General features: G+C 46.7%; 1 protein-coding gene across 4 annotated transcripts in view; it reads right to left on the minus strand.

Annotated features, from left to right (window-relative positions):
- The window catches only part of CCM2 (CCM2 scaffold protein), a 553,948-nt gene that overhangs the window by 136,977 nt on the left and 402,697 nt on the right, over positions 1-14,274 (minus strand). For all 4 annotated transcript variants that reach the window (XM_069645812.1, XM_069645811.1, XM_069645813.1 and 1 more), the window contains one exon: positions 1,214-1,349. In XM_069645812.1, the coding sequence (XP_069501913.1) occupies positions 1,214-1,349 (136 nt within the window). The remainder of the gene's footprint in view (positions 1-1,213; positions 1,350-14,274) is intronic.

Here is a 14,274-nt window from a genome sequence, read left to right on the forward strand (position 1 = left end):
AAGGACGAGAAGGATAGAGAGCTGGGTGTCGTCAGCATAGAAGTGGTGTGACACTCCAAAGGATGAGATAATGGGGGCAAGAAAGGAAGTATATAAGGAAAATAGAAAGGGACCTAGGACTGAACCTTGAGGAACGCCATGGACCAGAGGAACGTGAGGAGAAGTGTTGCCGCCCCAAGAGACAGCAAAGGTACGGTTGAATAGGTAAGATGAAAACAATGATATAAAAGACCCGCGCAGACCAAGGGAGGAGAGCGAGTCCAGGAGCAAAGAATGATCTACAGAGTCAAAGGCGGCGGACAAATCAAGTAAAATAAGAATAGATGAGTGTTTGGAGTAGCGAGCAGTGAAGAACATAGAGAAGGGCAGTTTCAGTTGAATAGTGGGGCGGAAACCAGACAATCAGAGGAAGGCTAGACACGAATGATGGGATACGTGAATAAACAAGGTGCTGAAGGAGTTTGGATAGAAAAGGTAAGCAGGATATAGGACGGAAATTAGAAGCAAGAAGGGGGATAGCTGTAGGTTGCTTTAGGATAGGTATGATAATTGCATGTTTAAAGGCAGTAGGAAAGGTAGAGGTGGTGAGACAAATGTTACAGAAGGAGGAAAGGTTACTAGAAGTGGGAAGACATTGGGGATAAGTGAAGAGGGGATGGGGTCAGTGGGGGCTGCTGTAGGGTGAGCTTTGGCAAAGAACTGGAACTATATAGAAGTGGAGGTACCGACAAGGCTTTATTTCAGAGGGCTGCTCACAGCCTGCCGTAAAACGATGACCACGCTATATAAACGAATGCTTTGCTGCTCCTCCTCCCCCCATCTCTACCACTGTACCAAACTGCAGTTGCTTTACAAAGCTAGCTTCATGTTTCACAAGCGGCATAAGTAAAATAACAACAATTTAGGGCTGATCAGGGGCCACCGACAGTGATAGACTGTATAAATATTTGTAAGTAAATGGATTTGGGACTAGAATCAGTTTAGGAGACATGTTGTAAATCCATGCTCAACGTGTAACTTGAAAGGGAAATCTAAGAGCCCATATTAAATCACATGAAATAAGTTATTTAAGAAGCTATTTGTAACTTTCAATGTGCCCATATGTTCCTCTGTATGTCCTCCATAATCGACCATGCCAAAAGATACTAAGCATTTGTTACTGGCATTACACCTGAACCTCTTCATAGTCTCTGCAAATCTGTCTTGCACATACCACTATGCACTGAGGTGTGGCGTGTTGGCGTTGTGGCCCCATCAAATATTGCTCGATCTAAGAAGTCGATGGTGGACTCAGTGTAAACAATCTGAAAAACCTGCCCAAGGAGGAGGCAGAGTTCCTCTGCAGCTGCCTGGAAGAGAAGAAAGAAAGAAGACATGGTTGACAAATACCAAGCAGAACATCTGAATCGTGAAAAGTGTAATTTTATTTTTGCAGCACGTTCAAAACAATGAAGTCACAGCCTACACCTTCAGTCACTGTGGGGCCACCCGTCAAAATCTTTGAAATAATTTCCTCACCCACGACCCCATAAAACATATAGGGCAAGACTATGGGAATACATCTAGCTATTATGGTACACTGAGCTATGCTGCCCAACACAGTCTATGTTTTACCAATAATTCCTCCATCATACAAAACACAAACACAATTATCACATTCTTGCATACTAAATCTTAAGACCGGACAGAAGGGGGAGCACATTTCATATCATTCTTAAATGTGTGAATTAGGCAATGGCTTTAGAGTGCGGTGAATACAAAAAAATTGTCATAGGAACCCTTGATTGCCTAGGAAGTCCTGCTTCCTACAGTAGATACAAATCATAGGCCCGGGTGCATGAGATACAGAATGGAAGGTAAAATCAGTGCGCAGATCCCAAAGTTCTTATTGAAAAGTCCATAAAACAAAGTGCAGATTTGGCTTCAAGTCCAATTTATTGGTAACTAAGCAGCCGACACCTGTTTCGACCTATCAGGTCGTTCTCAAGGCGTGATTCCAATGACGTAATGAGCAGAGTGGTATGTCAAGCAACACAGTTGCTGCCCTCCAATGGGTATGTATCTTTGTGCTAGTACGAATTATCTGGTGCAGGTAGCTCCAAGATGATACTGTGGTGAAATCCCCATCTCCAAGTAGAGTTTGAGCGAATTAACACTGGCGCCGTCATAGGCCCGGGTGCACCTAAGGCTGAGTCAATGGCCAGGCCACCAACATAGCCAGCAATTTCCCCATCACTGCTCATTTCCGCTCAGTGTTTACCAAATTAAACAAAGAGCAGGGGCCACAGGAGGCGGGATGTGGGGGGGGGGTGATTTGGTGATAACATATGCACTCAAATATCCATCCATTTCCACTTACTCTAGAGACATATTGTAAGATTAACAAAAAACACAAATATTGATAGATATATTTTGAGAAGCCTCTGCCTCAGACCAAAATTGTTATTTTACTTGGATTAAAATACCTGAGGCATTTGAACTGGAGTGAACGTACAACGCAAAGTGGCTGCAAAACATCTACAATGAATCCCAAGTGGCGGAATTGCAGAGAGCGTCTAATATTTCCTCCATCATACAAACAAAAACAGGGCTGTGCATCTCGCTCTCGTCTCTCACGCACTTCTCCATCTACCTCCTTTGCACCCCTATGATGCTCTCCGTCTCTCACATCTTCTCCAACTGCTACTCTATCTCTTACCCTATCCCTCTCACTAAGTCTGGAAGGAAGAAGTTCAAGAGGGACATCCTGGTCTCCAACCCAGGCCTCCCTATCTTTGATACCTACACCAGTGCTTCCTCCAGACAGACTGACATCCTCCTTGTCGTCACCTCTCCAGAAATATGGACCCTTCATATGGTCTCTGCTCTATCTCCTTTCTCCTCCAATCCCATTAACGGTGGCACTAGGTGGGAGGTCCTCTTGGCCCCCCTTCCACTCCTCCAAGACCATCATTAATGTCTATCTGAACGGCACTATCTTGGTTCAGGGCCATCAGCCCAATCTCCTTTTTGATAGGCGTATCCCACATCTTATCATTATCAACTTCCTACCTTCTCCTGCTACTCCTTCCACCACCTCTCTGGCACCCTTATCTTCCTCCTCTGAAACTCTTTATCCCTCAGGCAAAGCCCCCCCCCCACCCCAGCACTGCCACCTACCTTCTCTGTCATTCAGCCCATGAAGCGTGCGTCAGTGGATGCCTTTGCCTCTACATTCTCTGCTCCTCCTACCGCTGACTCACACCCGACAGCCCTTTCTAATCTGCGTCTTCCTATTTCCAACACCGTGAACATCCTTGCCCCGGTCATGAGAACTGGCTGAAGCCTACCTCCAAGTGCAACTCTTGGTATGATTCTGACCTTGCTGTCCTGAAATGCAAGCGCAGGGTGGCTGAGAAGAAGTAGAGGGCTTTGGGCGCATCCTCGGATAAACTGGCCTGCCGCTTGCTCCAAAAGGCAATACAGACTGTCCTGTCCAAGACAGCACACATTCAAGCCTGCATCTCTGCAGCCTCTAGCAACACGGCCGAACTCTTTAAAATCTGCAAGGTACTGGCAATCCTGTTGCACTCTCTACCTGTCCTGTTCCGTCACAGGCCCTCTGTTTGGCTCTGGCCTCTCACTTCTCTGCTAAAACTCAGGACATCCTGTCCTCTAGCTCCTCTCCCTCTTCCTCTCTCGGCCCCCCCTTCGGCCATCTATCCCTCTCCTCCTTTCTCCTCTTTCTCTGACAACACTTGACAAGGTTTCTAGACAAGTCCGATCTATCAAAGTGTTGTCCAAACAGGTGCTCACCTGCTCCTCCAGAACCATCATGGACCATATTGACACCCTCGCTTCAGCCTAGGCCGATTTCTGTAATCACTCTTTCGCCACTGTAACTTTCCCCTCTCCTTTGCGCACCCCCTTCTCAAGAAGCCGCCTGCCAATCCTACCTGCCTGGCAAATTGTTACCCAATCTCCATAACCCCTTTCCTGTGCAAACTCTTGGAAGCTGGCCATCTTCCAGTTTACTCTCCACACATAATTTGTTGGTTGTCTCCAAGACCCTCAGTCTAGCTTCAGAGCTGTCAGAAGCATGGAAACGGATCTCCTGAACACCTGTGAAGATCTGCTCTCTAACCTTGATTCCAGCATTCCTTCTGTCCTCATCCTTCTTGATCTTTACTCTGCTTTCGACACGGCCAACCACACCATCAATCGACTCTGTAATTAACTGGGCATCACAGATAAGGCCCTGGAGAGTGGCTGACCTCCTTCCTCTTTGACCGCCCCTCCCAAGACCAACTTGGTCCCTTTCTCTCCATCACCCCTCTCTTTTTAAAGCTCTACTTGGCCCCTTTGGCCCACCTGATCTCTACCTTCTCCTCTAACTTTCAGTGTTATGCAGATCACACTCAGCTTTCCTTCAGGCTCTCTTCTCCTCCCTTCTCCTCTCTCTCGCTCATTCCTGTGTGCATATGCGATTCAGAATTGGTGCGCCTCCTATGATCTCTGTCTTAATGCCAGTAAGACGGAGATCCTTCTCGTTGGGACACCTGCCCCTGCTTTCCCTCTCTCGCTCAGCCTGCCCGTCTTGGGCCCTCTTCCTTCACCTTCCTGCGAGTCAAAAACATTGGTGCCATCTTCGACTCTACTCGCTCTTTCTCTCCTCACATCTCGGACGTCCCCAAGAAGTCCCACTACCAGCTATCCCTCCATCATCCACAAGGCTGTCTGGGGCCGGGCACCACACTATCTGCAACTCTCTCTAACTAAATATTCCTCCTCTGGACCGCTGCGCTCCTCTGGCACCAACTCTGTGTGTAAAGTGTTTCGATAAACAGAGGGCAGGTGTTTGATCGCTTTCCTACCCTGGCTCCCTTCTTTGGAACAGCCTCCCACTCCCTCTAGGTCTTGAGCTGGACTTTCTTAAATTCCGGAAGCTCCTCAAGACTTTCCTCTTTACCCTGCCCCCCCGAATCCCACCACTCTCCTCTGCTAATTTCACAGTTGGTTTGGTGTGGCGGGCCCTTCTGCATCCTCGCGCCCCTGACCTTCAACACCAAATCGCCCCCAGCTTCTGTCTTGCCTCTGCACTTGCCTCGGCACACCCTCCTCCATGGAGTTTCACACTTACTCTATATTGCACTTCACCTGTTGCTCACACATGACCACCACAGCACCTATCCCATTCGCCCTTCCTTCTGCATGTGCATGTTCTGAACACTCACAAGGCGTAGTAGGTTCGCCCCCCCGACCCACTGTATTTAATATTTCTTTATGTATTTAATTGTATTAGTTGTTTAATTGTTTCACATCCCCATGTCCACGCCCTGTTGCTCCGTGGGTACTTTGAAACAGTATTTACTTCCTGTATAAGCGCGTAACAAGAAAACAATGAATAAAATAAATAAGTTGCTCCTCCTCAAAGGGACTCTTCTCTTTCTCGCCTTCCCCCAGAAGCTCACCGTCTACAGAGCCCTGGTTCTCTCTGGAGTGGACTACTGCAATAGCCTCTTTCTCAATCTGCCTTCCTCTTCTCCCTACCCATTGCAACTAATCCAGAATAGGACCGCAACACTTCTCCTTGGCCTCAAGCCCAGCGATGTATCTCTCCAGCCCTGAAATCTCTCCACTGGCTTCCGGTGGCTGCGAAGATCAAGTTCAAGACCCTTTCCATTATCCACAAGACTTTCTGGGGCGAGGGACCGCACGAAATCCAACGCGCTCTTCCAAAATACCTTCCCCTCAGAGCCCTTCGCTCAGCTACCTCCCTCTGGAATGACCTCCCTGTCCCTCTCAAACTTGAGCCAGACCACCTAAAATTTCGGAAGCAGCTCAAAACTTCCTCTTCTCGGCTTTCTCTCTCCTGCTGACCTACCCGATCTACCCGTCTGTTGTACCGACTGGCTGCTTGGCTACCCCCAGAGTCTCACTGGGTACCAGGCCCTTGAGCAGTGACCCTTGCGTTGCCTCCAAGCCTACCACACACTAAGGGGCTCTAACTGTAACCCTACAATCCCTTGTTCTTCTTGCAGTACCCAGAGCCGCGCTGCCCTGGCTACACTTAGAGCATTGCTGCAATGTTTTCCCCTCTCCCATGCACTTCCCCCTCTCCCTTTCCCCAATCTGAATGACACAAGGCCTAGTAAGATAGATGGTCTTAATCCTCCCTCCGTCTTCCCTCCTTTGTCCTGTTGCGCCTAGAAACACCTGTGTTCAGGGACGTTATATATTACTCATATCATAATACAATGTGGCGCAGGAAAGCCACAAACACTGTTTATTACCTTAAAGCAGGTGTATGAATATCGTTTGAAAAAGGGATCCCTTTAGCAGTACCACACTGTAGGATACAAAAGAGGACCCAAGAGTGCAAAGGTTGCCCTTCCTGTGCATTTCCTAGGGTTAGGGTCACCACAAAAATGAAAGCCTGATCTAGAATCCAACGGTTTAATTGTGGAAATTCAATTTAAGGTGACTGCAGACATCCACATTGAGAACCATTCTTTCTTCATCCAAAGAAGTATTCAGAAATAAACAAGCAGGATAATCATGAAGTTCACAAGGAAATCTGAGGGCAGAAGTCGGGAATATCTGAGTGAGGAAAAAAAGTGCGAGCACGAAAGAAAAAGGACCAGAGTAAAAGAGCAAAAGCGTAAGAGAAAAAGCAAGAGACAGATATAAGGAATGAGTGATCCCACTGGAACGCATAACTATGACAAACACTGGGGGGTTGTGGCCAGCAGCCATGCAGTGAGGCTGCCCAATACCTGAGCTCCTACATGATCCCTTCAAAATAAGCTTTAAAATTGCCCCAATTTCACTGCTGATCGAATACACAGGTGTCAGAATGGGTACTGCATGGAACCGTCTGGGTAACAGAGGGATCCAAGATGGTGGCAGCAACCTCGAAGTTCCAAATAAGGCCGGGTTTGCATGGCAACCACCAAGTGGGCGGCCCTGCATGACTTGAAGCGGCGCTCGTGTGCTCCAGTCACCCAGATCCCGAGGCGATCAGAGAAGGTGTGGATAGCTGGGGGTCCCAGCGCCGGGTCTGCTTCAATGTAGCACCCCTGTGGAGCTGAGGAGTGTCTCTGGGGATCGGCAGAGCTGCAACACACTGTTTCGAGACTGAACAGCTGCTCCTTCTGTCCTGGATGGACTGGGGAAGGCTGAGCAGTGTGCTAAAAATGGGAAGGCGATTTGGGTAGGGCATTTACGGATGCTGAATGGACAATAGTTTTGCTGTACACTTAAAAGGTCTCCAGAAATTCCAGATTTAAATTAACACAACTGTACCTCTCACAAGGTGCATACATGCCCACCGCACCCCACAGGATATCATTGTTCCAGGGAGCAGGGAACCTGAAGTGTCCTAGATGCGCCCATGACATAGCAGACATCATGCATGTGTTTTGGTCTTGCCCGGTGATCATGAGATTTTGACAGGCGGTTGCAGATAAAGCGACCAGGGGGGAATACAGATACATGTATGGCACCCTGAAGCCTGATGGTTGGGGTTGTTCAAGAAGGGGAAAAAACACATGGATCACCTCACCAAGACGAAGGACTTAATCTGCGTGATAGCCAAATGCAGAACTGCAATGGCTTGGAAGTCGGCCCAAGGGACCCAGGATTGAAGCATGGGGGTGGACCTGGAGCGCTACACGACAGCAGAGACCACAGTGTGGTACAGAGCGGTCTACAAGGGGATGAAGGAAGTAAGCATAGTAGTGTCTGTATAGATTGCAGTAACACAAGCAAAGTGCAGCCCTTATGACACTAGACCACCATGATTTGATTCATTTGAGAGGTGGTACTCAAGGTTTCACACAGGTTATAAGAGGGACACACTCTGGAAATACGGGAGCCTCCACCAATAACCTAAACAAGTTGCAGAACTGTAACCATACAAGTGTGCATGAGTTGGATCATTTTGGTTGGTTTGTTGTTTCAGGTATGCAAACACTTGTTTTGCCACTGGTCATCTATACGCAGGATGTTATGTTCATAACACAAATACCTGTTTATTATTGTAGGTTAATAAAAATGGTTTCGAATAAAAAAACAAAACTATGTAAAACACTGTCCATCAACTACTAGTCTAGTAGAATTTACTGCAATAATGAATGGGGTCTACCACGTCACCAGCTCAAACAAGTGTACATGGCCTATTAAAGCACGCAAGTCAAAACAGTAGCCTAGAGACAGACTGTACAGGGTACCCGGAAAGGTAACAACAAATGAAGTAGCAAAATCAAATTGTCTTTTGAGGAAAATTCTGAACTGAAAAAGCACCATTTGACAGAAGTCCACAACTGCTACATAGGCTGTTCAGGGAAAAGACGTATGTATCCAGGTTTAAATCAACCTGTGGAAAACTTCACTACACTGCAACAACAAAACAAAAAACACAGACTTGCACAACAGTACACGACGACTACCGTCCGCAAACACCCCAGAGCCAGCCAACTGACCCACCGGGCTGCGGCCGCCAACAGCACATCACTGCTCTCTTGCACTTTTCCAGCTTCCTCCCACTAACTCACCCTTCCTTCTTCTTTCAGAGCCGCCAGAGTGCCAGGGGACCACTCCGGTGGAGATAGTGCACGGTACAAATGTCCTTTAACATTAACAATTGTAACGGATATTCTTATTCAATGTAAAGCAGTTACTATAGGAAGCATTTCCTAACACAGAACATGGCTTGACTTCAGTGCCTATGCATTTCGGAGTGATTCTCCAACCTCAGGGCTATCAGGGCTATGTTTTTACCATGTTAAATATCATACAGCAAATCCATTTCTGAGTATTATATGCCGTTTAAATGCAAAAACTGATAAACAATAAGTAGCACCAGGTACGTACCATATGTATCCATACATAATTACAGGTTATGATCGAACACAGTAGAAAAAAAGAGAAACACAAATTGCTAGTATTAAGAGTTTGGATTCAATAATATGTAATGAGACGTATGTACATTAAAACCAAAAAACAAACACAAATCCACCCCCCCCAAAAAAAATGTACCTCTTGCTCATAGCCGTGTTGCTGTACTTGCAATGGTGTGGGAAAGATTAAAAAAAAAAAAAGAAAAAAAACCTTTATTTTTCTGACCTGTGTTTCCACGACACCAATAGGTGTAAATAAATGATGTATTTGTATGCTAGAAAGCAAGTTTACCTTGCGTTCTGTGAGGTTCCACTTCCTCATGTACTCGAACTGTGATGGCGTATGCTGTGAAAGAAAGTGGCTGTTACCAACTGCCTTTTGTCTCTGAAAGTTGCATCTGTCTGAGCTCAAGTGAGCGATTACTTACTCACTGCCATGTCTACGAAGAGAATGAGGCTGCTAGTTTGCACGCGATTCTGTAGCGTATTGTTGTATACTGTTGCCATGACGAGCTGGCGTGGCGACGCGGAAAGGCAGCAGACGTGCTGATGCGCCAGCATCTCTTGTCCCCTTGGTTACAGGGGAACGGGAATACGATCATAAGGATTATGAATGTGATGAAAGGTAAATCTAATGTGCAGACATTAGTAACTTGGTGTATACTCAATAACACTGTTAGTGTAGATAAGGATTGTCAAACCGAAGACTCTGTGTTACGATCCATTTTATAACCATTGCTAACAGAAAGAATGCTGGTGTGAGCTCACAAAAGTGTGTTCCTTGGAAAGTTGCCGGTATGGCTAACTGGCGTATTTACTCAAGTTATGTACTCGGACGTGCGCTGGTGTCAGTAACATACTCAAATTATCAGACTGTTACTTATGGTCCTAAAGTGCATGGTTCAGGTTGGGAAACATGTGCATGGAATTCTATCACATACATAACTTGGTAGCTAACATGAGGTCCTAAGTTGTAAAACACTTTAAAAGCGCACCTCATACACTTCTGATTCTCAGTTCCAAGTTTTAGCAAAAGTGGAAGTCTGTAAGATGTAAGACATTTCTGAAATACGCCTAATGCACTTTTTATTCTGAGTTCTAAGTGGTGCTATCAATGATACTGTATTATTCATCAGTGGTCTCAATCTTCTAATTGGCATCATGATGTTATGGTGATACGCCTAAATGGTGGGTGATTTCTACAGAACACATTGAAACCTCCTCATTAGAGATTACACTTGTGCAGTCCGATCATATTTGCAATTGGCATTGGTAATCTAGCAATCAAATCTCATAGGTAGCATCCCAAATTGATCTCCTCATTTAGGGCCTTGGGAGCAAGGGATTCTAAGCGTTCAATCCAGAAGGCTTCACTTCCGTCAAGTCTTTTTTTGTATATTTTCATGTGGTTCTCTTTTGGTTACTACTTCCAATACGAGGAAGCAGATTTGCGCTAGATTAGACGTGTCTCTCAGACGTGTGTCTCAGACGTGTGTCTCAGACGTGTGTCTCAGACGTGTGTCTTAGACGTGTGTCTTAGATGTTCAGTGTCTGGCCACTGCAGAGTTTGCATTCTTGTTGCGTATATGTTGCAAAGGTGTGTGAAAGATTAAAAAAAGAACTGAAAGTACAGCAACACGGCTATGGGTAAGATGTACATTTTTGTGTGTTTCTTTTTTGGTTTTAATGTACATACGTCTCATTACATATTATTGAATCCAAACTCTTAATTCTAGCAATTTGTGTTTCTCTTTTTTTCTACTGTGTTCGACCAGAATCTGTAATTATGCATGGACACATATGGTACGTACCTGGTGCTACTTCTTGTTGTTTCTCACTTTTTGCATTTAAACTGCATAGAATACTCAAAAATGGATTTGCTGTGTGATATTTAACATGGTAAAAACATAGCCCCGAGGATGGAGAATCGCTCCGAAATGCATAGGCACCGAGTCAAACCATGTTCTGTCTTAGGAAATGCTTCCTACAGTAACTGCTTTACATTGAATAAGAATATCCATAACAATTGGATAAATAAAAAGAAAAAGATATACTTACAGTAAATAAACACTAATGACTGATTTGTTACAAGACTGAGTAAACGTATCGTAAAGAAGCACAAAAGAATTAGGCTTGCACCGAGCCATTGCGAGAGCACCGACTTAGCTGGGTGAGATCATCCAGCTCTTGTGAAATTCAGAATTATTGCCATTTCTGGACACAACCCAGTGGCATACTGGCCTTAATAGTACCTCGGAAGTCTCTGGTCTTAGGGGGCAATGAATGGCTCAGCACTCTCCACCCCTCCACCAACCCCTCCGTCGTACCCCTCACACCTAGGAGCATATCCAGCATACTGATCGAAACCAAGCTGGAAGGGAATAGTTTCTTACCTGTAACTCCATTTCTCTAGCATTGGTATCTTTCATGGATTCGCATGCTTAGAATATTCCCCGTCGACAGACTGGGAACCCTCGGTAAGCTTATAAAGCTGTTTCCCATAGGAAAACGTTCGACACTTTCGTTTCCTATCTATGTCATTTTGGGCCACGCACGCCTTACTTGGACGTAGCGGTATAAATGCCCCGCCCCTGCGGCTCCCTTCAGATTTCGACCCCTCCAAAGCAGAATGGGGTGAAACCAAGAACTACAAGACAATTGCATTTAGGGGAGGCCGGCGGGCGCATGTGAATCCATGAAAGATACCAATGCTGGAGAAATGGAGTTACAGGTAAGAAACTATTCCCTTCTCCAGCATTGGATCTTTCATGGATTCACATGCTTAGAATAGAATGCACAGCAGTGATCCTGAAAAAAGGAGGTGGTGTGAATGCAATCCGGCACCCACCCCATCCTGCATATAGCAACTCACGTTTACATAAGATTCGTATTTAAAGTGTGCCACAATAACTGCACAGAGCAATATCCATAAAAAGCAATAACAGTAAACATATCTCTATCTCTATATATATCTCTCTCTCTATCTATCTCTCTATCTATCTCTATCTCTATATATCCATACATATATCCAAATCAGCATAGACCCTTCTTGAAAAAGGGCTTACCTTATTGAAATAGATGTCGCAAGACTGCTCTTCCCATTTGTATTTCGTCCGCATGCTGTCGTTCGAGGCAGTAGTGGCGGGTAAATGTGTGAGGCACTGACCATGCTGCCGCCTGGCAAATGTCTGTCAGTGGTACCCCTGCCCACAACGCCGTCGACGACGAAGTCGCCCTGGTTGAATGAGCTCTTGGACGTACTTGTAGCGGTTTTCCCGCTTTTGAATGACAGAAGGCAATCGTCGACGAGACCCATCGGGCCAGTCCCTGTTTAGAAATTGCCTTCCCTTTTGCCGAAGGGCCATATGCAACAAAGAGTTGCTGCGTAGATCGAAGTTGTTGAGTTCGATGAAGGTAAAATTTTAGAGCCCTCTTGACATCCAAGGTACGTAGGAACTTTTCCGCAGCCAATGAAGGGGTCGCGAAGAAGGTGGGCAGGACAATGGATGAGTTCTTATGATAAGTTTTAGGAACTTTTGGGATGAAACGAGGACTTGTTGACAGAATCACTTTGTCCTTGAAAAATCTGAGGTATGGAGGGTCTATGACCAATGCTTGCAACTCCGAGATCCGTCTAGCTGATGTTATAGCCATTAGAAAAGCGACTTTCCATGACAAGAACTTCATCAACGATGTGGCCATTGGCTCAAAGGGTGGTTTCATTAACCCTGCTAGCACTATATTCAGGCTCCACGTTGGTGGAAAACGTTTAACCGGAGGGAATGTCCGGAACAAACCTCTCATGAAGTGTTTCACTAACCTGTCGCTAAACAAGGGAGAGGACTTCCTTCTTCTTGTGAACCTAGAGATGGCCGCCAGGGGAACCTTTAGTGATGAAAAGGACAATCCGCTTTTTGCTAGGTGTAGTAGATATGGAAGAAGCTGTTCCGGAGTAACCCTCAGAGGTTGCACTCCCGTCTGTCCTTGACACCACGCACAGAATCTTCTCCACTTACACCTGTAGGACTTGTTGGTGGAAGGGGCTCGCGCAGCTTGTAAGATCTTCCGACAGTCCGAGGAAATGTTCAAGGCACCAAATTCTGAAAAGTCAGGAGCCAAGCTGTGAGATTGAGACTGTCTGGATTGTGATGCCACACTGTTCCCTCGTCCCGGGACAGGAAGTTGGGAACCTTCGGGAACGTTATCGGATGATCCGCCGACAGGTCAAGCAGGTCGGAAAACCACGGCTGCCTCGGCCAACACGGTGCCACCAGGATGACTCGGCACCTGTACCTGCGTATCCACTGCAGAGTTCTCCGTATCAGAGGAAACTGAGGGAAGGCGTAGAGGAACTTGTCCGTCCACGGGAAGGAGAACGCTTCTCCCAGAGAACCTTCCTGTGGCCACCTGCTGGCATACATCTTGCACTTCTTGTTCCTCTTCGTGGCGAAGAGATCCAGCGGAGGCCGCCCCCATTTCTTGAAGACCTTTGACAATTGACCAGTGTATTTCCCACTTGTGAATCTGGTCCATATTTCTGCTGAGCGAGTCTGCCTGTTCGTTCCTTACTCCTGGAAGGTGATGAGCTACGATGGATAGATCGTGTTTCAGAGCCCAGTGCCACACCTGAGCCTCGATGGAAAGGGTTCTGGATCGTGTGCCGCCTTGCTTCCTCAAGTAAAACATCGCTGTGGTGTTGTCCGTCAAAACTCTCACTGTGGACCCTCTGATGTGAGGCAGGAACACCCTCAGGGCCCAGCGCACTGCTCTAGTTCCAGAACGTTGATGTGCAGGAGAGATTCCCTCTGAGACCAACGGCCTTGTGTTTGCAGCGTGCCCATGTGTGCCCCCCAGCCAGTTAGGGACGCGTCCATCACTATGGTTAATCGAAACTCCGGCACCTGTAGGGGTACATCTTTGGATAGATTCTGGATGCTTTTCCACCACTGAAGAGCTAATAGGAGCTCGTCGTCGTCGTCGACGGTCAGTTTGTCTGACCAGAGGCCTCGAGCCTGCGTCCATCGGTCCGCCAGAAACTGTTGCACTGGCCTCATGAACAGGCGGCAGTTGCCCACCAGAGGAATACAGGACACCATAGCGCCCAGGATCGACGTACATTTTCTCACTGAAAGTCTGGTATCGATTTTCAACTGACCTGCCAATCGACTGAGTTTGGTGATCCTGTCGAGGGATGGTCCCACTAACCCTGACTGGGTCTCGAACTGTGCGCCCAGGAACACCAAGCTTCTTGACGGTGTTAACAAGGATTTCTCGAAGTTTATCGCAAACCCCAGCCGTTGTAAGAGGTTCATGGTGGCCTGCAGACTCCTGTCGTCGACATAGGGGAGGACCCCTCACCAACCAGTCGTCGAGATACGGGTATACATGATGGCCT

The sequence above is a fragment of the Ambystoma mexicanum genome, chromosome 2p, assembly GCF_040938575.1.
Source record: "Ambystoma mexicanum isolate Mex_15411 chromosome 2p, UKY_AmexF1_1, whole genome shotgun sequence".
NCBI lineage: Eukaryota > Metazoa > Chordata > Amphibia > Caudata > Ambystomatidae > Ambystoma > Ambystoma mexicanum.